General features: G+C 34.2%; 4 protein-coding genes across 6 annotated transcripts; 2 read left to right on the top strand and 2 right to left on the bottom strand.

Moving 5' to 3' along the window:
- The first annotated feature begins 1,550 nt into the window (after window positions 1-1,550).
- Window positions 1,551-6,963, top strand: LOC116843051 (snurportin-1). The gene is made up of 6 exons (XM_032813064.1): window positions 1,551-1,789; window positions 2,625-2,891; window positions 4,408-4,591; window positions 5,061-5,249; window positions 5,331-5,702; window positions 5,776-6,963. The coding sequence occupies exons 2-6, from the start codon at window positions 2,638-2,640 to the stop codon at window positions 5,800-5,802; spliced, it is 1,026 nt and encodes a 341-aa protein (XP_032668955.1). The 5' UTR covers window positions 1,551-1,789; window positions 2,625-2,637; the 3' UTR covers window positions 5,803-6,963.
- A 114-nt stretch (window positions 6,964-7,077) lies between these two features.
- Window positions 7,078-13,045, top strand: LOC116843042 (RNA polymerase II subunit A C-terminal domain phosphatase). The gene is made up of 7 exons (XM_032813050.1): window positions 7,078-7,479; window positions 8,506-8,809; window positions 8,927-9,171; window positions 9,787-10,846; window positions 10,917-11,084; window positions 11,198-11,471; window positions 12,427-13,045. The coding sequence occupies exons 1-7, from the start codon at window positions 7,253-7,255 to the stop codon at window positions 12,744-12,746; spliced, it is 2,598 nt and encodes an 865-aa protein (XP_032668941.1). The 5' UTR covers window positions 7,078-7,252; the 3' UTR covers window positions 12,747-13,045.
- A 448-nt stretch (window positions 13,046-13,493) lies between these two features.
- Window positions 13,494-14,502, bottom strand: LOC116843043 (28S ribosomal protein S17, mitochondrial). The gene is made up of 4 exons (XM_032813051.1): window positions 14,231-14,502; window positions 14,032-14,148; window positions 13,847-13,923; window positions 13,494-13,731 (listed from the first exon to the last, which is right to left on the bottom strand). Exons 1-4 carry the CDS (start codon window positions 14,360-14,362, stop codon window positions 13,563-13,565), a joined length of 495 nt encoding a protein of 164 aa, XP_032668942.1. The 5' UTR covers window positions 14,363-14,502; the 3' UTR covers window positions 13,494-13,562.
- A 2,697-nt stretch (window positions 14,503-17,199) lies between these two features.
- LOC116843035 (protein PAT1 homolog 1) lies at window positions 17,200-25,180 on the bottom strand. Of its 3 annotated transcripts, none has more exons than XR_004377817.1 (10): window positions 25,030-25,180; window positions 24,289-24,483; window positions 23,360-23,792; window positions 22,971-23,065; window positions 22,407-22,900; window positions 21,959-22,175; window positions 21,672-21,872; window positions 21,326-21,586; window positions 19,311-21,164; window positions 17,200-19,035 (listed from the first exon to the last, which is right to left on the bottom strand). XR_004377817.1 is itself a non-coding variant. In XM_032813038.1 (10 exons), the coding sequence occupies exons 1-9, from the start codon at window positions 25,066-25,068 to the stop codon at window positions 20,907-20,909; spliced, it is 2,193 nt and encodes a 730-aa protein (XP_032668929.1). In that variant the 5' UTR covers window positions 25,069-25,180; the 3' UTR covers window positions 17,200-19,451; window positions 20,896-20,906. The 3 variants fall into 3 exon arrangements, 2 of the variants coding, with proteins under 2 accessions (XP_032668929.1, XP_032668928.1); XM_032813038.1 differs by having other exon boundaries at window positions 17,200-19,451; window positions 20,896-21,164; XM_032813037.1 differs by having other exon boundaries at window positions 17,200-21,164.
- Between the last annotated feature and the right edge of the window lie 430 nt (window positions 25,181-25,610).

Genomic DNA, 25,610 nt, shown 5'->3' with positions numbered 1-25,610 from the left:
AATCCACGAATTACGGTTTGAACTGCTTGACCATCCACCTTACTCACCAGATCTAGCCCCAAGCGACTTCTTTTTGTTCCCTCATCTAAAAATTGCGCTCGGAGGACAGAGATTTTCGTCAAATGAAGAGGCAATCACCTTCGTGAACAATTATTTTGCAGAGAAAAACGCCGAGTACTATTTCGACGGGTTACAGAGATGGGAGCATCGCTGGGAGAAGTGTGTAGATTTACAAGGAGACTATGTTGAAAAATAAAAAACAATTTTCAGAAAAAATGACTTGTATCTTTGTTAGGTCGGAAACTTTTCAGACCACCCTCGTATGTACACAGAAATGCACCAAGTGTAACATTGTACACGATTCAATTGGAAAAAGTGTGTACTAATGTGTACGTATGTCGGATAGGGTTAGGATTATTTTTCAACTGTGCTTATATTTTGGTATTTTTTAATAATAAATAATAAAACTTAAATAATAAAAAAGATTATCCATTTCACGTCGCAAATGCCAGTCTCTTTTCAAGCTACTACGCTTATTAATTTTAATTTTCACTAGAAAACACTAATTTACACAGCCGACTAGTAGAGCTGAGTACGGATGTATAGTGTTGTGTCGACGATTGGAATGCAACTTGTGTCACCGTGTGTATGAAAGTCTCTAAGGATATTGCAATTGGAAAGCACCCTATGGATGTTTCCAGTTGCGTACACTGTGTTACACAAACCAGTTTATTGGTCACATATTATCTAAAACATCTTATAAGATAATATGCAACCAATAAACTGGTTTTGTGTAACACAGTGTACGCAACTGGAAAGCACCCATCCTATCTTTGTTACTCACTAAATGTGGAACAAAGATAGAATAATGTTTGTGTTGACTTGTGTCTTTTGTTGGAAAGCAACCTATATACTACTTATAGATGTCTATACTAAACTAGATTGCTAGAATATGCTATAATAGCATATTCGACTGGCTCTGGGTTAACTCACTCTGGGTTATTCAGCCTACGTTTATTGGTCGAACAAGTACTTATAAGCTTTATGATTGGCTAGTAGAGGCTTATGACGTCATTAATCGCTCTCGGAGCGATTAACCCAGGGACAGTCGAACACGCTATTAGGGCCCTTATTCTTGAAATAGTTGCGTATTCATAAGTTTTACTGCGCAGGTTTAATCATACCATAAAATAGCTGCGCAATGAAAATTACGTATACGCAAAAATTTCAAGAATAGGAGCCTAGGTTGCATTCCAAAACGCTCTTTTTGAGGAAAATTTTACTCAATACCTATAGTTCACGTTACATACTATAGAGTATTGAGTAAAATTTTCCTCAAAAGGATGTTTTGGAACGCAATCGATTATGCATATTCGAATATTTATCTAACCGATTATTAAATAATCGATTATTTGAACATTCGATTATTTAACAATTGATTTTTCCCGACATCGCCTATCACTAGTTCCATATTCACGAAAAATGGACATAGAGGCGCTGCAAATCAGCCAACTTTCCCATGGATCTGTTTTCTATTGATGAACTAGTGTACACTTTCGGAACTTTAAAAGAGATAGATATACAGATAAAACTTAGTGGAAAAAAGATGAGAAAGAACTAGTGCAGCCAGTTCAGCAATAGAAAACAGACCCTATAAATGCAGGCATGGCCACTCTCATTCTTCTTTCTGCTAGTAGTCATTGTTGACACCCGAGTATCTAAGTGGTACGACCAAACAAGTTTTGTTTATAAAGTACGAAAAATAGCAAATAAACTAACAGATTAAAAGGTAAGCAAGATATAATGTAATAAATTATGGTAAATATGCAGTATAACGCCTTTATCATGGATTTTTTTCAAACTTTGTAAATTTGTATATTTTTATGCGTAAATTGATTTCTGAAAACGAAAATTGTCGCTCACTTTTCGTTTTGTTTTTTTAATTTTATGTTTTATGATGTCGGTAAGTAGAAAAGGCAAAAAACAGTTTATGCTTTTGATTAAAGCAAAAAAAAAAACATGTATGAACTATTCTCTGCTTTATAACAGAGTTTATGCTTTGGTTAAAGCAGAAAAAAGCATGTATGAACATAAAATTAAAAAACAAGAAAACGAAAAGTGAGCGACAATTTTCGTTTTCAGAAATCAATTCTACGCATAAAAATATACAAATTTACAAAGTTTTAAAAAAATCCATGATAGGAGCGTTATACTGCATATTTACCCAAATTATATATAAAATAGGTAGGTAAGATATGATATAATAACAAATTATATATACAATAGGTAAGCAAAATACTAACAGTATGTTAATACTACACAAAACAACGTTTAAAATTAGGACATAAAACATTTAAAAGATGTTTTAAAAACATCTCAAACGTAAGAATATAAGACATCTCTAAGATATCTTATATCCAAATTTTAGATGTATTGTGAATATTTGCAGTATATTGAGAACTTAGCAACAAATCTATTTAGAATATTGTAAACCAAGCAAGTTTACTGTATCTGTTTAAATGCATTTAAATTATTATAATTTTCCTTATTTACCAATGCCATATGTTTATTTTTATGTACACATTAATAATATTTATATTGTTTTGTATGTTTATTTCATATAGTGTAAAAATAACAATGGAAGAGAAAACATATAACAATGAAATAACAATGGAAGAGGAAGTATATAATAATATAATAATGGAGGATGAAGCAATTAAAGAAGTAATGGAAGAGGAAATAGAAGATATTAAAAATATACACGAAGAGAAAATGAACATTCGCAAGTTGTTTCATAAGACTCCTATTAAGAGATATGATTATAGATTGGAATATGACTATGAATCACCTCAGGATGAAAGACGTCGAGTCTTATTGAAACATCAGAAGAAGTAAGTATAATACATATTTATACATAGGACATGTGAAAAATTAAGTAATAACTATACTTTTTAATCAAAAAGGAGATTTAATATAAATGTATATATTGTTGTATATATGAGATTTGTGCAAGAATTATTTTAATTTTTTAGCGTAAAATTATGTAATTTTATATCATAAATATCTCTGCAGTAATATTGGTATATTAAAATTATTTTGTGTGCATCATAAATAATATGATAATTGTTAAGGAGACAGGTTTTCTCATTGATTTACATAAAACTTCAAAATATTGTGTATTTTATTGCACAAAACACGAATATAAAAGTTAAAATCGTCACTCTTAAGTAAAACAGAAGTTATAAAATGCTAAAATGTAATAGTTGTAAAGTTAAGAAATCTATCATATTCATAGTGTAGAGAGATAAATGTGAGAGTACAAATAATTGCATTAATTCAGAAGTTTTTTCAAAGCAAATAGACCTATAGTTTAAAAATATTTAGAAATATAAGCTCTAACTTTATAATAAAACAATTAAATAGTATATTTTTGGGCAGGATAGGGGACTTTACTTGAAACTTTGTTTTTATTATAATTTCGCTTTTTAACTGCTTTGCCTCCTGGATCCTCGTTACTTGACGTTTCAAATTTACACTTTTTACATGCATATGTAGCTACAGAGCATGTTAATGATACTACATTTCGTCACTATGACATTAATATATCACTTTGCGGAACAGAGTAACAAGTTACAAACTGTTAAAATGTATATGCATAAACGTATTTTATTAACTAACATTAATGTTACAATGTTTTGGGATAGGGTTAGGTTCGTTTTTTTAACGGGATAGGAAGCGAAATTCCTCACAACACCTCCCGTCCAAAAAATGTACTATCAAATTTTTTTTTTATTACAGAACTAGAATTCATATTTTTAAATATCTTTAACTCTTAAGTACTGATATAGATTTACAATATTTCGAAGTTTGATAATTACCTGAGAAAGTATGCAAAACATCTTTCTTTGTCGCCACTATCTTATGGGCCAAAGAAAAGATAGACGGACGCGATATATATACGCTCAAACGGGAGTGAAACAGCAATAGGTTTTTTATTTCATTGGGAGTCTATCAGACTCCTGTCAGTGCTTAAGGGTTAAGCTATATTTCAAATTTTGCGCGCTTACGTCACTGCGCATGCTTATATGCTCGCGCGCTGTCACTTTTTAACACTTTACAACTTTTGTTTTATTTAAGAGTGACGATTTTAACTTTTATATTTGTATTTTACACAATGAAATATACAATATTCCGAAGTTTCAGGCAAATCGATGAGAAAGCCCATCTCCTTGACAATTACCATTATAAATAAATAAAGCTAATAAAGTTATTAAATGTGTGTTTAATAGAACTATTAAACTTAATATTAAGATAAAATTAAGATAAATTAAGGAACAATTAAGATAACTCATCAGAATATTTCATAAGAATGTAATGTGATGTATCTCTCTATAATTTAATAAATAGGTCCAGAGAAGATACAGTCAACACTGCACGTGGTATATTACAAATATTTTCTAAGATTACACAAAGGAGAAATTTGCGAGTGATGCTGTCAGAATGGATGTTAGATATACCAGAGAAGTTCACAGAGGAATGGTTTATGATTCCATGTCCAGTAGGAAGACGAATATTATTAGTAGCAAGCGAAGTATGAACTTGTACTTTCTCGCGCGCTCTAATATTCAATATTACGATTCTGTCATACCTCTGGCACTCACTCATTTCACACACGCATTCTGATAAAATGTTAAACATTGAGGAAATATTTAATTAGGGAACATACACACAGGAATTTTCAGAAACAGACAGTAATCATGAGCAAAGTTGAATTGAATTTATGTATTATATATGTAATTAAGTAATTTAATTTGTTGTTACATTCTTAAATCTGTGTGCTTTGGCTCGTATTGCCCTTCTTACGTTCATTCTATCTTACAGAATTGAATTTCATGCCCGATCGCGATATTCACACAGTTCGTCGATCTTTGTGTAACTTTCTCTATTGTGTAACATCTTCTAAATGTATACATTTATTTCGATAAATCGATATTTGGGTGCGTGCGCGACATTTAACAAATTTATACACGATTTAATAAAGTGGTGTTAATTCAAATCAGGGCATAACTAAAGCATACAATAAGACAGGACAACGTGTTAGTATCTTTCGCTCAGCACTTCCGGGTGGAAATCATAAATATCGCAAGTCACAGTACACCATTATAGATTGCATTTGGATGGATAGTCAGAAAACGTATTACGTATTGGACGTATTGACATGGGCCAGCCTTCCAACTATGCTTTGTGAGGTAATGTATAATTGCTCTCACATTCGAGAAATTGTATTAATTATTATGCCAAATTCAGTGAATCTTTTTATCTTGTTTCAGGCCGAATGTAGACGATTTTTAGTGAATTCTCATCTGCACGATATAGAAGAGTTGAAAGAAGCTGACCACAAAATAAACAAATACTCCATTTTACCTTTACCACACGTTTACTGTAATACAGATCTAAGTAAGGCTTTAACACAATGTGACCAATACCCTCTGGATGGATTATTGTTTTATCATCGTAACGGATATTACAAGTTTGGTCGTTCACCGCTAGTCGTGTGGTTGAAGCCATTTATGTTACCTGAGGTACTTGGTATATTTGTGCCTTCACCACACGATGAGAAACCAGATGGCTATATAGATTACAAACATTACATTTGCCAACATACACAGACCGAGCATAGGAAAAAGTTCTTTCAAGATTATGTAAGTTTTTAGAACATTATCGAGCAAATATTAACTATGGTCCTTCAACTGATGTATCTTCTTCATTTCACAGTTTCAAATAGCTATGGAATGCACTTAAAAACGCCTGAACAAGTAAGATGTCTATTAGAAATTTATGCTATCTAAGAAGACATTTGTATTGTCATGTTCATTGTATACAACATTTTGTTATTGGTTCAGCACATTAACAATATGCTGAACTTATATATTAGTCAAATTGTATAAATTAGACCAAGAGTTTTTTTTATGTAGGCTTTATTTTCATAGATTGTTTAATAGGCATAACTAGCCTATTATAATACTACTATAATATTATACTGAATTATTTCCATTTGAGTGATGTGTATGAACAATAGTGTATTACATGATACACTTTCTAACATGTATCACATCAGTTTGGTGTGCTGTCGTATGTTGAAAAGGATCGTTTACAATGTAGTCGTAGTTATATAGTTATGGTCGATTTTTTCAATCTCTTATAGTAAACTAATTAGAAATTAAATTATATCTGTCTTTTTTGCGAATTAGATAGACATGATTTAACTGTTGGTTAGTTTACCAAGAGATTGAAAAAATCGGCCCTTAAAGTCGTAGCACTAATCTACATCAATCATATATTTCTTTTACGTAAACTCGTAAAAAATAAAAAGTTCCATCGACGTATACAACAAAACTTTTGATGTTTTACGAATTTACGTGAAAAATATAAATACGTGATCTCGATTCACGGACTACGACTTAAAGACGTAACTGCGACTGCATTGTAGACGATCCTTTAGAAGCAACTACGAAACGATCAATGTGAAGTGCATAGATCCAAATGTACAATTATTTCTATAGCCAGTGGATACAGAAGACGTGGCTACATCTTAACCTCGATAAATTTTGCAATGCATCCCGTATTTACGATAGAAAAAATATAAGTTCTAAAGAAAGCTCATTTCGCGATTGTATACAGAAAATACAATCATAAAAAAGATAGTATTAAATATAAAAATTGCGTTTGATCATTTGCTAACTGTACATTCTTTATCTTCATATAAAACAAATTTATATATTTCAGACCTATGAAAAATCTACGGATTATTTCGAAATAAGATTTTGACATGTATATAAGTACGCGAAAATGTAAATTATGACGACTATGTAAATCTATGTATATGTACATCCTAAGAAAAAGATTTTTATAGAAAGAAGGTATTGAGAAAAAAAAAGCTCAATAAATCTTTTGAAAAAAGTATATTTATCACAATTGTTTTCCCCCCCGTTTCTCGTCATTGCGCGTAGGCTTCGAACAAAGAGAAACCAGAGGGGTCACGCCCGTGCGAGTCTTCTCCCTACCTTAAGCGCCTCGCGCATTCCGATCGATGCTGACATGAACGACGTCACAGTCGTGTTTACATACGTTGCGCTACCTCGTCTCCCGCGCAAAAAACACAACGGCGATTGAGGTTAAGAGACGCGATCTGCTTGGTCGGGAACACTAGGAACGTTCTCGTGGTGTCACGGATGCCCGTGAGACCGCGGTCATGGCCGCAATAGAAGTTGCATTCCCGTTAGACGGGCAACCCGGCAAAATAGTGAAATGGAGAGTACGTCCGGACACGATGGTCGCGGCGGGTAGAGTATTGTTGTTATACCGCAATGCGACGCCGGACGACGAGGATGCCGCGGAGCCTGAGAAGAAGCTGCGAGCCACGAGATTCGGTCGTGTCAAGAAACTCCTCGTCAAGGAGAACGAGGTCGTCCAACCTGGGTATGCGTCATTCTCATATAGCATCGCATCCCTTCGCGCTCGTCGGAGGTTATATAAACACATATACACATCGCATATTGCCGTCCTACTTCCCGACACTGTGCATTAACTGTGATAATAAATCAGTGAATCGACGATATTCGATAGTTCTTGGTAATAGATGCAAGCGTTGAATATGTTACCCGGATTAACTTATTATTCGTTTAGTGATTAGCACGAGTTGGGGAAGATGTCCGGTAGCCGGCACTCATTGCAACACTCACCAATTTTCGGCGCTCTTCTCGAATTTTATCAAATTATGGTGTATGGGGATTTATTAATTATTTATTACTTATTTAGAAATTATTATTTATTTATTTGTTTCCTTTTAAATCACTTTAATATTCGATAATCTCCGCGCAAGAGTGCTGAAAATGGGTAGAATGTCGATTAGGGGAAAACGTTCACTAGCCGACACTCCACTTGTTTTCGGCATTCACGCGCGGGTATCAAATAAGGCGTATGAGGAGAATTAAGAAGAAAACGAATAAATAAATAAATAATAAATAACAATTGATAAATAATTAATAAAAAATGCTGAAAATTGATGAATGCTGTAACGAGTGCAGGCCACTGGACGTTTTCCCGCGTACGCAAAATGCGCCCTCGTACAAGAGGAATTTCTTCAATATGTCAAAGAAGTAATCTAATGCCACAAAAATTACCGCTCATTTTGCCGGAAAGAGAACGCAATCAGGAATTATATTATACTGACAAAGAAGCAAATATTTCGATTGAAATTATAACCTAATAAAGTTTCTTCAAAGAAACATCTTAAGTATGTAATGCTGCTACAATAGCATCACAGAGTATATATTAAATATTTGTACGCTGTGTTCAGCGTTTCTGTCTATCTGACTAATTTCGGGATTCTACTAGTTTTGTCATCGATTACACGTTCAAAGTGTACATTTCGCACACGACGTTGCAAATGTACACTTTTGAATCCGATTTCGGTGATATTTTAATATGCCACTGTCTATTCAGGCAGGTAATTATCTTACTGGAAGGATGCACACATCCTACTGTAATGATAGACCTATGTGCGGAGTGTGGAGCAGACCTACGCGTGGAACAGGCTGGCAAGGACGGCAAGATAGCTGAGGTGTCGCAGGCCAGTGTGCCTATGGTGCACAGCATACCAGAGTTGAAAGTGTGTCCGGAATTAGCTGAGAAGATCGGGAAGGAGGACGAGCAACGTCTGCTGAAGGATCGGAAATTAGTGCTGCTTGTGGATCTCGACCAAACGATAGTTCACACTACTAACGATCATATCCCGCCTAATTTAAAGGTAAAGGCAGGTGTACGTTGTCGCGTTGTCGATACGAATGTCTCGACGATGAAGAATATACGGCCGATACGGAGAACTCTCGCTGGAAACTCATGTTTTTATTCCCTACTTTCGCAGGACGTTCACCACTTTCAACTGTATGGGCCGAATTCGCCGTGGTATCACACCAGATTAAGACCGAACACCCGGCATTTCCTCTCGGAAATGAGCCACTTGTACGAATTGCATATCTGCAGTTTTGGAGCGAGAATCTATGCGCACACTATCGCATCGTTGCTGGACAAGGATGGGATCTTATTCTCACACAGGATACTTTCCAGGGATGAATGCTTTGATCCAGCATCAAAGACTGCGAATCTGAAGTAAGCTAGAAATTGTTATCTCGGGTATCATCGGGATGAATATAGTTATTGCATATAGAAGCTGATCCTCCACAGATTGAAGTACACGTCATTGTACAGCTTTACTATTTTGCTTTGTAGCCATCGCTCATAGAAGACTAAGAGTTTTCTGAAAATAAATGTACTATTAAGACTCCTAGCTACTCGCCGCGTTATTTTCGGTTAATTACGTCAGAAGCGAGGAAACGCATACTCAAAATTTCTTCAGAACAGTCCAAATAAAAAGATATTCAAAAAGTGACATTTGCAATCGATTAGACATCTCTAAAATACTAATACTTTCCTTTTGCTCTAATAATCAATAGATAACTAATATCAACGTGACATGCAACTTTCCTTTTTAACCTCATTATTTTGTTAATTTTACAGTAATTTATTGATTGTTAAAATAAGAGATAAGTATTCGGAGTAATTTAGAGATGTGCATAATCGATTGCCATTTTTTGGAATATATCTTTCTACTTCTATTTCACTTTGTAGGAATTTTGGGCATGTATTTCCTCACTTCTGACGTAATCAGTCGAAGTGATAATGGCGAGCAGCTGAAAGCCTTAATTTATGCATTATTCGTTGCAGAGCATTATTCCCATGCGGCGATGACTTAGTATGTATCATAGACGACAGAGAAGACGTGTGGCAAGGTTGCGGAAACTTGGTTCAAGTCAAACCCTATCATTTTTTCCGTCACACCGGTGATATCAATGCACCACCAGGATTGGACAAATGCGACACATGGCGTACACATGAACCGGAAAATACAAATACAAACGAAACATGTGGAAACTCACAGAGCGAAGACAGCAAGAACGATGCGCTCGAGTCATCGGGCAAGCCGTTATCATCAGATAACGATACTTCGACGAAAGAAGCTAATCCTGAAATAGATGAAACCTGTGATAAGCTGGAAGAAACGAACAACGGAGATACCGAAGTCGATACCGAGGAAGAAGCGGATTCTAAAGCGCAGTCTATTATTACAAACGAAACAGAAACACAGCCCGCTTCTGTGAGCAATGTAAATGAGTCGCAATCTACTACAGAAAATAAAATGCAGTCTGATACTGTAAATAAAGATGATACAACGGATAAAGATGATACAACGGATAAAGATGATACAACGGATAAAGATGATACAATGGATAAAGATGATATAACGAATAAAGATGATACCACAGATAAAGATGATATAACGGATAAAGATGATACAACGGATATAGATAATACAACAGATAAATATGATGATACAACGGATAATAAAGATGATACAACGGATAAATATGATACAACGAATAAAAATGATACAAAGGCAGTAGCAAAAGAAATTCCACCATTTGAAAAAACAAAGGAAAACAGTAAACAAGAGACGTCGAAGAATGACAGTAATGTGATAGATGAGGATGACGATGATTACTTGTTATACTTGGAGGATATCCTTCGTAGAATTCATACGGAATTTTACTGCACCCTAGACAAGGGTAACGGCCGAAGATCCTTGCGAGATATAATTCCACGAGTACGTTCCCAAGTGCTGAAAGGATTATGCTTGACTTTCAGTGGCTTAATACCCACCCATCAGAAGCTGCATCAAAGCCGTGCGTACAAAGTCGCGAGAGCATTCGGAGCAGAAGTAACTCAAGTAAGAAAAGCTTACGGTGTTACTATCTTCGTCGTACTTCTCTAGGTAACGTTGCGTTGTAATTTTACAGGATTTGACAGAAAAGACTACGCATTTGGTTGCGATTAGAAAAGGCACAGCGAAAGCGAACGCGGCCAAGAAGGACATGAACATAAAGATCGTAAATCCGGAATGGTTGTGGACGTGTGCAGAACGATGGGAGCATGTCGACGAGCGTCTGTTCCCCGTCACGTCGCAGGTACAAATACCATAATTTTATAATAATTAGCTAAGCTGCATACAGTTTCACGGTAATGTCGCTGTTTGCGACATATATCATCTTGGCATTAATAATAAATAGAAGTATCGTAGGCTCGTGGATCGAGAGTACCGCCGCCACACTGCAGCAGCCCGGAAAGCGTCGAGGAGTTAGAGAGCAACAACAGTGCGGCGAACTCTTTTGCCAACACGATCAACCCATTGATGTCTTTCACTCGAGAGGAGATTGAATTTATGGATAAGGAAGTAGAAGAAGACATGTTAGAACAAGATACAATATTCGACATGGAGGACATGGATGATGATGCGGAATTGTGCGGCACGAGAATACGTCGTCGCAGTTTTGACTCCGAGGATTCCATGAACGGTAAATATACTATTAGATTATAAAATGGTTTAGACATAACGAAACGTTGGGAGCTCACTAAAAATTGGGAGTCATTACTAACACACGGGCTTATCCAGTAATTATATTATTAATTATTCTTACAAGTAAATCTAAAGTAAACCAAAAGTTATACTCCAATTGCTTTCTAATTTGGCACAAATGTAGAAGTACAAAAAATAGCCTACTTTGAATTTCGCGGGCAGTTTATAACTTTTTAACATTCTCCTATCATCAAGTGCAACAAAAATGCATAAGAAATAAAATTGAATATAAGATATAGGCGTTTTTGGTGATTATGAATATGAAATCAAATGTGCAAAATTATTTATATAAATATTAAAATATTTAAATAAAACATGTAGAAAGTTGAAAAAAATTATTTATATAAATAATTTTCCAGTTTGGCCGAGATTTGAATCATTTTTAACTAATTTAGGACAGATTTGAAATATTTCGGTTGGAATCTCAGCTAAAAAAATTTAGAATGATTCATGTCTCAGCTATACCAATTTTGTTAAAATTATTTAACTATATCTTGTATTCAGTTTTATTTCTTATGCATTTTTGTCATATTTGATGATAGGAATGAGAACATTAAAAAGCTATAAACTCCTGTGAGCCTGTGAAACTCAAAATGAAAAAATATAGCCTAAATATTTTTTGTACTTCTACATTTGTGTCAAATTAGAAAGAAATCGAAGTGCACCTTTTAGATAGGTTTACTTGTTAGTATTATTACATTATTAATTACATTATTACTGCGTAAATAGTCCGTAATGACTCTCAATTTCAACAGTTTAGTGAGCTTCTAACTTTATTGTATCTAAACTGTTTTGTATCACCTACGATGATACACGATTAAAAGAGAGAGAGAAATAATAAAATTTTATAATTGCAAGATTGAGCGACTTTAATCTGTACTTTATTGATACAGATGAATGGGTGTTAATGAAAAAGAGGCAAAAAATTGAGAACGGAAATTCTGACGAGAGTTCCTCTGAGGATAGAGAAGACAACCGTAACAGTCATGATGATGATGATGACGACGAGGACAACGACGACGACGACGACGATGACGACGACGATGATGATCCTATTACACGTTTCAGAAGGGGAGAAGATTTACCCGACGATTTAGAATTAGGTGATAATTCACAAGATTCAATAGATGATTTCGAGGGTGGAGATAATGAAGATGATCGGGAATGGAACGCACTGGGTGCTGCGCTTGAAAGGGAATTTCTCGCGGAATGATATGCTTAAGAGAGGCGAAAAGGATATATTGACGCGTGCATACTTCGGATTATTGGACTGACTGAGGATGTTTTGCATCACTAATAAATTTCAAGTTCGATAATTGAATGGGAGGATATTATTATTGATGATGTTAAATTATTTATGTACTCTGATGTAGTCAGAGCAAGATGTTATATAAAGACACTGAATGTTTGCTATAATCTACTAAAAGTAGATTGAAATGGCTGATTTGCCCAATGGAAATATGTAAAATTCAAAAAGATTCTTTCTAAATTAAACTATTGCTCTGTATTAAACTCGCGAATTTTGTACTAGTAAGTAGAATTGCTCTTTCAATTACTTTCTGAAAGAGTGATTTGTGGATAGCAATACAAATAAGTCCTGAACATTACACTCTCTCATGCAAAAGAGACACGTTGAGCACCAGTTTTATCGTAATATTAAAAAATGAAACTTATTTTCTCTAATGTTTGTAGAACCGTCACCTGTAATGTTGATAATCAAGCCATTTTTGTATGGAAAGATATAAACTTTATTATAAACTCTCTTTAATTGACAAAAGTATCTCTAAATGTGACTGAGAACCAATGAAAAGAAGCTTACAAGTCATATTTTAAAATACTTATCGATAAAAGAGAGTTCAGAATAAAGGCATATGTATATGTATGTATGTATAAGATGTATTATGAAATTGGAAAATAAAAGTATAAAAAAGAAATATACTATAAAAGAAAGATACATAGATTCTATAGAAAAAGATGAGAAATGTTCAAGATTTATTGCCAATTTTCTCAAATACGATACAAAAGTATTCTATACTGTGTCTGGCTGTGGATCCTTTGGATCATCATAGTACTTCAGATACACCTTCTTATGAGTAAAGTCATGTGTATCTTCCAGTCTTCCTCTTTTTGGTGCTTTTTCATAATCATAAGCTGTTTCCTTTTTGCCAAATAATTCTGCAATCTCACTCACATCATCCCTAGTGTCACAAAAAATACAAAATACAGATTTATATATATCCAGTTTCACATTGGTCCATAGTTACACTCATGGATTTATGGAACTTTTCACAAAATCTTTGATAAATTACATACCTATACTTAAATGAGACAACTTGCTTTCCGGTAACTGGATCTGTGACATCACCCAGAGGATGTATCACCTCGACAACCTATGTAACAAGATTTTATTAAGGATCACGAAAGTGTGACTCATACAGAATTTAAGTCTCGTCAGCAACGCAGTCGTAATGGTCGAATGTGTGTAATATAATGCGTACCTCATGAGTAATCAGGCGTGTTAATTTTGTCGGTAGTGTCTTTAACAAGATCACATCACCTGTTTTGCATAGTTTCTGCGGATCGTTGGCATAAACGAAATCGTGTTCTTTGAAGTACTGTAAACAAAGCCGAACCCATAACCTCAGTAGCAAGCTACGTAAACAATTATGTAATTGTGTATCTCTCACACATACTGACCATGTTAATGTAGTCGTCGAACTTAAATCGCGGTATGCGCACTTTGGCAGCATTTCGTTTTGATGAAGGCACGCACGTCCCGAGTAAATATCGCAGAGCGACTTTGCCTACCTCTTTCTTGGCCATTTTCATTCGTACACAATCATCAGCTCAGTCATCTGGTTGCCTGACGCGTAGGGGCGGTATACAATCTACTCGTCTCGGGCAGCGTCGGAAACGTCACTCGAGTACTCTTCCTCTCTTTTTACCTCACTCTTGTATCTCGCTCACTCCAACGTAACGGGTACACTTGGGTGACGTTTCCGAACGCAGTCCAAGGGTCTGTTTTCTGTTCCTGCACTGCTGAATTGATGCAATAAGCTAGAGTAAGACAAGTATATTTTTTCTCCCTCTAATTTATTGCACCAGTTCAACAGTGCAAGAACAAAAACAAACTTTTGGTTTTACACTTTATTGCACTTCTTTTATGTGGAAATGTAGAAAGTGTAGAAAATGGCGCTACTTGAAGTTAAATGAAATAGACTCATTCAGAGGAGGAGATATAGATCAATGCTGGGTGGCGCTTCTCAACATCATGCGAATGAGATGCGCATACGAAAATCCTATAGTTCACGTTACGTATATACTATAAATTTTCGCATGCGTATCTCATTCGCATACCGTCAAGAATCGGGCCCCTGGGATTCTGTAAAAGTGCCATTACATGTAGTCTGTTGTTTTCAGCTGTACTGCTGAACTAGTGCAATAAGTTTAAGTGAGACAAGTATATCTTTTCTCACTCTAACTTATTGCGCCAGTGCAGCAACGCAGCTGAAAAGAACAGACCACAACTTTTAGGCTGATATTTCACATGTCGTACGACAAGCTTTTTGAATACGTTCATTGAAAATGAACAGAGAACAGAGAACTTCTGACGAACCTCTGACGAACAGAGAACTTAGAAATACTCTATTCGCCAACTAATAAACGTATCCGAAAAGCTTGTACGACATGTAAAATAGCACCCTTATTCTGATGGTCAAATAATCTCGGTCTGCTCGTATAGCTCGTTAGAAATCTGTGCTGGGATTCTGTAACTCATTATTGGAGTTAACGACAGTTTCGTTACCAGTTTTATATACCGTAGAAAAGCTGCGCAACGATAACGAAACTGTCGTTAATTCCAATGAGTTAATTCCCCTATTCTTGAAATAGTTGCGTATACGTAAGTTTTACTGCGCAGTTTGATCATACCATACAATAGCTGCGCAATCCCTTATAGAAATATCATACTAAGAATCATTAATAATTACTTATTATCCAGTATTTTTAATACTGAAAATAAGTAATTATCAATGATTCTTAGTATGATATTTCTATAAGGGATGAAAATTACGTATACGCAAAAATATTCAAGAATATGGGCCCTGTTCTTTTCAGTTAATTATTTCTGCAAATAATCGCTCGGGAATCCAAAAACCACATATAATAATATCATCATAATAATATCATATAACAACATATTCTTATATTCATATTTTTACATTCATCTTTCTTCCTCTCTTCAGAACATACGTATATAGCTGCATTTTGCACTAACTATTGGAAATGCGAAGGAATGTGGCATAAAAGGAATGCAATTTTTAATATACTAATGAGTGCATCGTTAATTTTATTATTTCAAATATTGGAAATATTAAAATTATTGGCTGCGTTTAGCAGAGGAAGCTACTTTGCAACTGTTGTAAAATTCGTGAATCTGATTGGTACATACTCTTGGATTTAACCAAAATTAAGAGCATACTCCAATCAGATTCACGAATTTTACAACAGTTGCAAAGCAGCTTTCTCTGCTGAATGCAATTTTGCAAACCATTGTCTTGAGCATTTTGCGTATTTCATATCACGCGGGGAATATAATTAATGTTCTAGTTCTTCTTCTTGTTATTGGCTGACGACACTAGTTTCAGAGGCCAGCCATTGGTAGATCCTTGTAATTGGTCGGCTACGGTATTATAGTAACCGTATTATAGTTTGTAGCTTCGATGGCTGCGCGGCAGTTCGGATTCGTAAAGCTGCTCCGTGTCTGCCGCTATTTTGACTCGCAAGAGACGAGCCTCGCGCGTGAAATATTGTTGTCGGGAGTGTCGAAAGCAAGTTACGTGCGTTTATCGTAGCAAAACATCCCAAGAGTCGTCGATATCTCGCTCAAGACGGACAGTCGTGAAGTGCCGAATAACGTCTCGCGTTCGTAGCGACTTGAACTTCGAATTTGCAGGTCACTATGCTTTGTATTTTCAATCCGTCGAGAGCAGGACTCATGCGCAAATTATCGTCGGGAATGCCGAACGTGAGTCTCACGCATTTATCACGGCATGATATTATAACTGAGTCGTTGAGAGTAACGGTTTATCGGTGGTGCAGAGTGAAATTGCACGCGCATCCATACTTTCAAAATCGCAACCGTCGCGATATTCGCGTTCAATATTGTAACGGATCGCGCCGCAGCAGTAAGGATTTGAAAAATCGTCTCGTACGTTTCGCGATTCCAGTTTGAATCGGAGATGAATTTCGCACGCGACATATTGCCGGAAGTGTCGAAAGCAAGTTTCGCGCGTTTACTGTGACATTCAAACAAAAGTGAATATCCTGCGAAATGGATCGTCAACCGTGCCGAGTGAGGTATTCCGCTACGACAATTTGGAGTTTAAATCGCTGCGTTCCCGATTTTCGATTTGCCAAAAGAGAGAAGTCTGTAAGTCCAACAGAACAAAAATATATTAATATATTACAAACAGATATCGCGAGCTTTTGTCGCGTCGAATCGTATATCTTATTAGCGAATTTTAATCGGATGTAAATCGATGGATTTCCTCAAAATATTAAAAATTTGTGGTCCGAAAGCATGTCCTTATAAAAACAGGATATAATATGTAGAAAGCATCGTTGTACTTCCGAATTTTGTATAAACAATACGGACAAATCTTGTATAGGATGCAAAACATTTATTTAAGACTTTGATTTCAAATTAGGTTAATTCTGTACATACACAACAGCTACAGATATAACCTCGGATTGTATTATCAATTTACAATCAATTTTTTCTTTTTTTTTTCTTGTTCAATGTACAGGTGTATCATTGATTACGCAATAGATATAATATAGGTGATAAACTATGTAGGATCTTCAAGTTAATTCAACGACCACGATTTTAGCGCTCCGTTACATCTGTTTCATATTTAAACGTAATGAACATAGCATCTCTATAAAAATATATCTTTAATCAAAAATTGAACGCACAATTTTCATTTTAACCGCCTTAACTACTTTACAAGAAGACATAGTATGTTGTTTTCCTTTAGCGAAAATTTCCATCTTAACGACGGTGATAAAAAACAGAATATTGAACAGCACTCGTTACAATGGGATACGTTTTGTATCCATATATGTCGAAACAAATATGTGTACTTGGTTATTGCTAAAGTATACGGATCCAAGACAGAATCCCTTCGTCGCTATACACGAATAAATTTCGATCTATATCATTATGTAGTATGCTATCATGAATTTTTGGTACAACTATAGTGCATTAGCAACACCAATATAACATCGAACTTTCGCAACAACTGACGCTAATGGTAAAATCGCGAAGAAAAAAAAAAGAACTCTAAAAAACACAACACGTCAGTTATTGCGACGAACATGAATGACGATGAATAAAAACGAAGTTTCTACTTTTCTGTAATCTGAAGGGGCGATAAGAGCATATTATTGTACCAAATATATGCGTATATTTTTAGTGGCTCTTAAGAAAATATTATAATTATTTTAATAATCGCCTAACTCGCCCTTGTAATGTTAACATATGAATCGTTAGGGCGACATTCGGCATAAAATAAAAGCTATTCTAAGATACAATTGTGTTTCTCTTATCATAAAATTATTTAAAATTTCTTACGCGAGAGCGCTCGAAACAATTCATAAACACGCTGTACCTACAACTAAGTTTATCGTCCGAAAAGAGCGCGAGCCCAGTTACGTAGTAAGAAGAATGTATTGTAACTCTTGGGGGCTCCTCTTAGACATGCATCATTGTCTATGAACTAGCAGGCATTGGACAGGCTCGGGGCACATAATCAATCGTGTATGCCTTAAATCTTTAGCATTGTTTATGTAAAAACATAGAATTTATTTCTCTTTATCGGTTTACTACGTGTTGATGAGAGTGGTAATTAGCAAAATTTTTAAACTGTACATGATTGATCACAAGTATTAATTTATGAATATTCATTTTTAGCTGTTTGCCTTTTGTTCAATATCGTGTGATTTGTAACGTCCAAAGGGGTAACCCTAGTAAAATTAATAGTAACAATAGAAATGTCATCCTTTTTAACATGTTTTTCTTAAATCCTACGAGCTAATCGCATTGAAATGACAAATCTGCTTTTAAATCATAATTCCTTTAAACATATACTGATAAATGTGAATAAACAAAACTGCGATGTTATAAAGTCTTATTAATGTTTGCAGTTTAACTTTGATCCTACATATTACCATAAAGTAAAAATATTAAAATAATTGCTCAAGTTGTTGCGAATCTTGTTGTCCAAGCCGTATTAAATCCATATTTGGAGAAAATTGCAGACTCCATGTTGTGAAGCGTTACATAAAGCTTATATATAAGCTTCACAAACGCGAAATTTTTATCTCCTCAAAATATCGACTTAAGATGATATGGAGATAAGCTATTCAAGTCTGTTTTATATAAAATTAATATTGCGATGCGATGCTCCAATCTTCATTGATACCTCTCACTTACAAAATGCCTGTGTAACTCAAAAATATCACTCGAATCAATAACGCAGTTACTCTATATATTGATACTACAAACTAATAACAAGATAAACTTCGTTTCTAACTTTATGATGTTTTTGCAAAATGCCATTAATATTATTATGTTATGCGACATGGCAGAAACTGAAACATTCCTGCATTTGATTACAAAATGTAGTCCAGTCGTTCGCGCGTCAATATCAATTCTATATACAAGCTAGAAATACGTAAACAAGATAATAGTTAAACTGCGATAGAAAGTAATTACCTTATTTAGTATTCTAAAGGCCATGTCGTCATATACTTTAGATCGTCTCAAATTCTTATGTTACTGCAAGCGCACGTTACGATTAGTGGAAATCCCTTATTTCCGTTTCATTACACGGTCATCACAAAGTTATGCCCTGACCTAATAACAATAACTATTGTATTAAAAGAAAACCACATTCCCTAAATTGTCGGGACTGTAATGTCTTTTACAACTAGATTAAACATCATGTTATCACATGCTTCTGATGTCGGAACCGATAGGAATTTAATTTCGCTACATAATGTATAATACAAACGTTATAAAAAAACTATTACAGTTTTGCCGCTGACACACTAACTTATGCAATTGTTGCATATTCTCGTCTCTGTAATTACATTTCAACAGTGCAGTGTAAATGATTATTTGTCATTATTTCCAAAATATAAGTCATCTGTACATTGATAGCGGGTCTATTTTTTTTTCTTTTTTAGCATTATTGATTTTATTCAGAGTGATGCGTATGCAATAACAATGTACATATTTGTTTCGTTATGTGATAAACATAAGTGAAAACATACACATCCTATGCATCATGTTATGTGGATAATAAACACGTATTCTATACATGTGTAGAATATACACAAAATTGAGTTTAAAAAAGTACACTTAAGGACACATGAAAGAAAAAAATATTATTTTTAATATATTTACAATTATTTAGTTGAACTTTGTGAGTACAATCAAAATTAAAAAACAGAAATCTATAAATAAATAATAATCAGATAAATTTGATACGTTAATCAATTTTATAAAAAATAAAAAAAAATTTCTGCGCACCATTCTTCTTGAAATAAATTTACATGAAAAATATGACTGCTAAAAGCATTCTTGTTAAATAGAACAGTTTGTAGTGTCATCTTCTCATGTAATTTTGTTCCAGAATAGATATGATGCGCAAATAGTTTTATTCTACACATTCTAGATGAAAATAGAGAAGTATTCACGATTTTGTGCATATTACAAAAGAAATAGAAATGTAATATGTGAGAAAAAGGTAGGATGTATAGTTTAATATATTAGATACCAGTTTTACACAGTAGAATCAAGCTATACTCGTAATTAAAGAAAAAGCCGTTCTAAAAAGGTTAGCATGCAACTTTACTACATCATTCGACGTATTTTTTCTAATATTGAAGTAACTTTTTTATGCTACCAATTACGAGCTTAAATCGATTAAGGTATACAAAATATACAATGAAAGATGATATATATATGTATATATATATATATATATATATATATATATATATATATATATATATGTACGAGTAAGAAACTTCATTGTGCATCAGGATGTTCAAAATATCTTCGTATTCTTTTTTTATCTCTTTTTTTTTTAAGTATCTCTCATCAGATACTTAATCTACTTTGTAAAATCATGGCATCTATTTAAAAATATTATCGTACACAATAAATGTTCCAATAACAGTAGTAATGATAATGTAATATTAAAATATATGTCTATATTTTTTAGTATAATTTAATTATTTCTTATACATTAAAAAAAGACAGACTTAAGAAAAAACTGTCAAGTGTAACTTACGCAGCGTTAGACTATCGTAATGAGTTGGCATCAGTTAACAAGCATCGTAGTGTTGTATACCTCTCTATTTTTAAGTCGGGAATCCGATTCAGATGTTTATTGAGCGTATTTGCAGCAACAGGTTGGCAAGGTGTAACGCAGGGTGACGAATCACCGATCATTTCAGTTATCGTTATTACAAAAGTCGACCATTCAGAAGGCAGGGATTCTTCTGCGGCGCATAATCGTTCTGATTGTTCGAACAGTGCCGCTATTACGGATACACCAAACTAAAAAAAAAAAACGAATTTACAGAACGTAAATTAGATATATATAGTAACAAATAATAACGTACGAAAAATCGCGATTATATCTTACATACTTTCTCTGTAGAAGTGAAACAATTTTCACGAGAAGATTTAGGATTATACATAAGTATGTTTTAACTAACCTTGTTCATAAGAGCAAAAGCCAAGCTATTGTTTCTAACAGGTTGTACCGAATCAGATAGTGCTCTTGCTAATCGGAGTATTGTATCAAAATTTTTCACAGTATTAAGCCATCTTCGATATTCGGAATAAAAGTTTGTTAATAAATGACAATCTCTACGACCTATTATAGCTAGTCCTTTGAATATTGCAGTCCATAATTCTCTTAACTGTTCCTGATATTCCGTTACATCCAGGTGAGGTAAAAAACGCAGTAATAATGTCTGAAACGTATAGATATGCATATTAATATATCGAATATAGCTATTAAGACTCAAGTTTCATTATTTGTCTCGTTTTATTATTTACCTTTCCTTTTCGAATACTTAGCATACTAGCTAATTTGTCATCTTGTACTAATTGTTGCAAAGACGATAACATCATGCCGATTAATTCAGGTTCAGTTTTATTTGCATTTGTCTCAGCTTCCCCTTCTTGCTGTTGTTGCGGCTCCGGGATAACAGCAAGAGGGTTACTCAGATCTTCAAGTTTCAATAGAACTATATACAGCTGAAAAAACAATAATTTCTCGGTGAAAGAAAAAACGCTATCAAGATAATAATTTCGCTAATTGTGTTAGAATATTAGTAATATACCCTCTCGATTTCAAGGAGTAGTTGTCGTGTTTTTTTAGTATCCTTCTGCTGCGATTGTGGAGTAGACTGCGAGTCGCTATTTGGTACAACATCCATATCGATAATTTTACGTGGTGCAGTTACACTACTAAAATGTAGTTTGCCCAATGAATTCTCAAATTGGGCTGGCGTGTACGCTGATCTTGAAAGAGTTTGAGGTGGATTAGTCTCCCAATCTCTACAAGAATAAAACAAAATAAATCAAAGTATTACAAATTCTACGATTTTGGAAGTGAGAAAGATAATTTTTATAAAAATAAATATTCATGTTGTTTCGTGCAAAGTATATTTTGCAATTATATATGCAAAGTATTTACACTTAATATGTAAGTTAATATAATACATAGATATTCAATATTATATGAATTTATATGTAAATTGTAAGAACTTTGCATGTAACTTTGCATACCTATGATCTCTGTGATATCCATTGTTATTATGGTGCCTTCTATCTTTCTGCTCTTGATTTGCGTATTGCTTATTTTGTCTATCACAAAACACGGTATAATAATAATCGTCAACATACGGTTGAATTGTATTCAGTTGTAACAGTTGAATATTAATTAACCACTGCTTCTCACGACTACTCATAAGACCTGCATATTCATCATACTCTCCTGAAGCATTCATACCATTAATGCTCGGAGAGTAATGTTGATTATGATAATGTCTTTGATTATTTCTGTCATGATTGCGATGATGTTGATTATTTTTAAAAAACGGTTGATGTCCGCCCTGTTGCTCATTATGGTGATAAGATATATTCTGGTTTCTCTGGTTACTTGAATGTGAATAAGAATGTTGATATTGTTGATGGTTGGTTTGATTATTAGAAAATGGAGGCATCATGTGATCTGGCCGAAGGAACTGTGGACCTCCTCCTAAGTTGGGATGTGGTGGTTGCTGAAATTCAACAATGTAAAAATATTTCACGTTACAGTAATTTAATGTATAATTTGTGAGAAAAACTTACAGAAAACCCATAGGAGCCATGAAGAGTTTGCCTTTGTACTGTGTGCGGCAACATTAAATGCGGCACAGGATAACGTAATATATTCCCAGATTGATCTAATTACAGGAATAAATAAAATATATAAGAATATTCTTGAAATATTTGTATAACTGTTAATTTTTGAAATTTTATTTATATTACAGCTATTTATAGTGGACTTTTTTTTTTAAATAGTACATACAATATATGACATTTCTTGATGATAAAATAACTGATTTGAAATTAATTTGATATAATGTGATCCGCAAATGAAAATATCTAATTAAGTTACTCGGAATTTATTCGATAAATTCCGCGTAATTTATTGTATTTTGCAAATATATTGTAACAATAAGCAACATGATACTCACTAAGTAGCAATCTAGGAGGTGGCATAAATTGCGGGGGTGGTCTTACATTAGGTAAGACCATAGGATGCGGCCCAGGTATGCCCAATCCCGGTGGAAAGCGTAGTGGTGGTGGTGGTGGAGGTAGGCCATTAATTTGAAGTTTCTCATTCAAAGACAAAGCTTCAAAGAGAAGTGAACCTTCGGGCTTCTTCTGCTGTTGTTGCGTTTGTGGTTTGCTGAGACCTGGTGGTGGTCTATTTGCAATAAGTCCCCTTTCCAATTCTTCCACTGTACAGGCATTTTTCAGATTAGCTGGCAGAGATAAACGGGGGCGAGCTTTAGGAAGAGATATTTCAGAAGGACTACTCCATACACCAGGACGTGGAACTATTCCTTCCTTGTCATCCAATACCAAATGCGATAAATTATCCTGAATGTCTATATTAACACCATTCTGTAAAAGATACAAAGCACATACATAAAAAACATAATATAATATATATTTATTTATAATATATATTTATTTCAGAAGATATATAAAATAAAAAAAAAAAATATATATATATATACACACAAAGAGATAAGATATAAAAGATATATATTTTTTTTTATTTTATGGTTATTTGTTAAATATTTTTATTTATAAATTATCTATGTTATGATATGGAAAAAGTCCAATTGAAATACAGCTTATATATACAATTTGTCATATAATAGTTTTCAAACACTACATAATAGCTCTTAGTGTTTGTTAGACAGTGTATATAGAATATATTTTGAATGATTAGAATATCTTTATATATTTATTATATATCTACAACACATATTTTTGCACAAAAATTGACATTTATATTAATCTGCAGAAGCATGTGATAGCATATCTTTATAGCTAATATTTCAACTATATATACACATGATATTCCTGTAACAATGACATTAACTCAATATACCTTCTTATTTGTCCCACTCTGATTATGTGGACGACTTGATTCCGCAATCTCGGCGAGTTTTTCATGATCTTTCTCCCAATCACCAATTGTAGCATCAGGACCAAATGTTTCATCGTTCAAGGCATCGTACTCTTCTTCTTCACCAAGATCTTCTTCTTCCAATGGACAATCCAATCCCTCCTCTAAACCACTATCCTAATTATAGAAAATATCAATTTGATTTTATCTGATGTAAAAACCATGTGTCCTTGAAAAAACATTACATTGAGGTCACAGCGTACTTCACAATAACGATGCTCCTTACTGTAAGATACAAGGTTCTTGCGAATCGAACTTTAATTAAAATAATATACACAAACGACAATAAACTTATTGACACGCTCTATTTAAACCTGTAATGTTCGATGTTAATGACCTTTAGGGTAAGGAAAAATATAAGTGAGGTTAGACTACATAACTTTGTAACTACTGGGGAAATTATTCTGTGATTTTCGGGGGCATTATTAACGAAGTGCAATTAAAAATAAACGAGTGGGACGAATCGTTTCGCTGTAAAATTACTATACTGGGTAAAATAATCGGCGACGGTTCTTGGGACAAAACTTTTACTTTTCTTAGTACAATGTACAGGTATGCCGCGACGCGACTGTTTATCGGGGAGATTTACGGTCACATAACTCGCTAAAATTTGCGCCAGTCGAACACAAACTCTTCGTAATCACAAGAAGCATTTGTACTTACTCCAAGCGTAGTATCAAAACCGAAAAAAGAGTCTGCCATTTGTAGGAAAGAAATCTGCAAAATAACATGTTCTGATCAAACGTCAAGTACTGCGACGAGCATCAGCTGTCATGGCGGTCACGCGTACACGTGGCATCGTTATATGTTCGCCAGTTCCGGTTCGGGTATTTTTGGACTGAACATATCGTGCCTAGATATTCATATATTATAATCTTAAATAATCAGTCTCAAATAATCAATGAAATATGATATAAGACGCAAGCATCTAAATACGATGCGCTCAACTTAAGGAAACGCTCCTACCGGAAGAGAAAGTCGTTTACGATGTTGCATGTACTACTGCCTCTTTCACAGGGCTATAATGCTAGATTCATACTGCGTCCAATGCTCAGTATCCAATGAGGAAATTTGTACTTTTAGAAATAAAAGTGTTGTTAACTACACAGTCTATAGAAAATGCACAGTCTATGAATTCTCTCGTTGGACGTCGAAATATTGTATATTGGATATTACAATATACGATACGACAGTTTGAATGTAACGCGTTAAGCAACGATACATGGAAAAGAACATTGTAATTA

The sequence above is a fragment of the Odontomachus brunneus genome, unplaced genomic scaffold (assembly GCF_010583005.1).
Source record: "Odontomachus brunneus isolate Ranch 3 - 2012 unplaced genomic scaffold, Obru_v1 Obru_scaffold_029, whole genome shotgun sequence".
NCBI lineage: Eukaryota > Metazoa > Arthropoda > Insecta > Hymenoptera > Formicidae > Odontomachus > Odontomachus brunneus.
The sequence above is the reverse complement of the archived record's forward strand: the minus strand, read 5'-3'. Positions and strand labels throughout refer to the sequence as shown.

What these genes read in the sequence shown, in the direction of transcription:
- LOC116843051 (XM_032813064.1), top strand. Translation starts at nt 2,638, where the DNA reads ATGGAAGAGAAAACATATAACAATGAAATAACAATGGAAGAGGAAGTA. An exon ending in TTATTGAAACATCAGAAGAA is followed by an intron (nt 2,892 to 4,407) that starts GTAAGTATAATA and finishes TTTAATAAATAG; the next exon opens with GTCCAGAGAAGATACAGTCA. An exon ending in AAAAGTTCTTTCAAGATTAT is followed by an intron (nt 5,703 to 5,775) that starts GTAAGTTTTTAG and finishes TTCATTTCACAG; the next exon opens with TTTCAAATAGCTATGGAATG.
- LOC116843042 (XM_032813050.1), top strand. Translation starts at nt 7,253, where the DNA reads ATGGCCGCAATAGAAGTTGCATTCCCGTTAGACGGGCAACCCGGCAAA. An exon ending in TCAAAGACTGCGAATCTGAA is followed by an intron (nt 9,172 to 9,786) that starts GTAAGCTAGAAA and finishes TATTCGTTGCAG; the next exon opens with AGCATTATTCCCATGCGGCG. An exon ending in CTCCGAGGATTCCATGAACG is followed by an intron (nt 11,472 to 12,426) that starts GTAAATATACTA and finishes TTATTGATACAG; the next exon opens with ATGAATGGGTGTTAATGAAA.
- LOC116843043 (XM_032813051.1), bottom strand. Translation starts at nt 14,362, where the DNA reads ATGAAAATGGCCAAGAAAGAGGTAGGCAAAGTCGCTCTGCGATATTTA. An exon ending in TCGACGACTACATTAACATG is followed by an intron (nt 14,149 to 14,230) that starts GTCAGTATGTGT and finishes CTTTGTTTACAG; the next exon opens with TACTTCAAAGAACACGATTT. An exon ending in CACGCCTGATTACTCATGAG is followed by an intron (nt 13,924 to 14,031) that starts GTACGCATTATA and finishes CTTGTTACATAG; the next exon opens with GTTGTCGAGGTGATACATCC.
- LOC116843035 (XM_032813037.1), bottom strand. Translation starts at nt 25,068, where the DNA reads ATGGCAGACTCTTTTTTCGGTTTTGATACTACGCTTGGA. An exon ending in ACCTCCTAGATTGCTACTTA is followed by an intron (nt 23,066 to 23,359) that starts GTGAGTATCATG and finishes TCCTGTAATTAG; the next exon opens with ATCAATCTGGGAATATATTA. An exon ending in TAAGTATTCGAAAAGGAAAG is followed by an intron (nt 21,587 to 21,671) that starts GTAAATAATAAA and finishes TATACGTTTCAG; the next exon opens with ACATTATTACTGCGTTTTTT.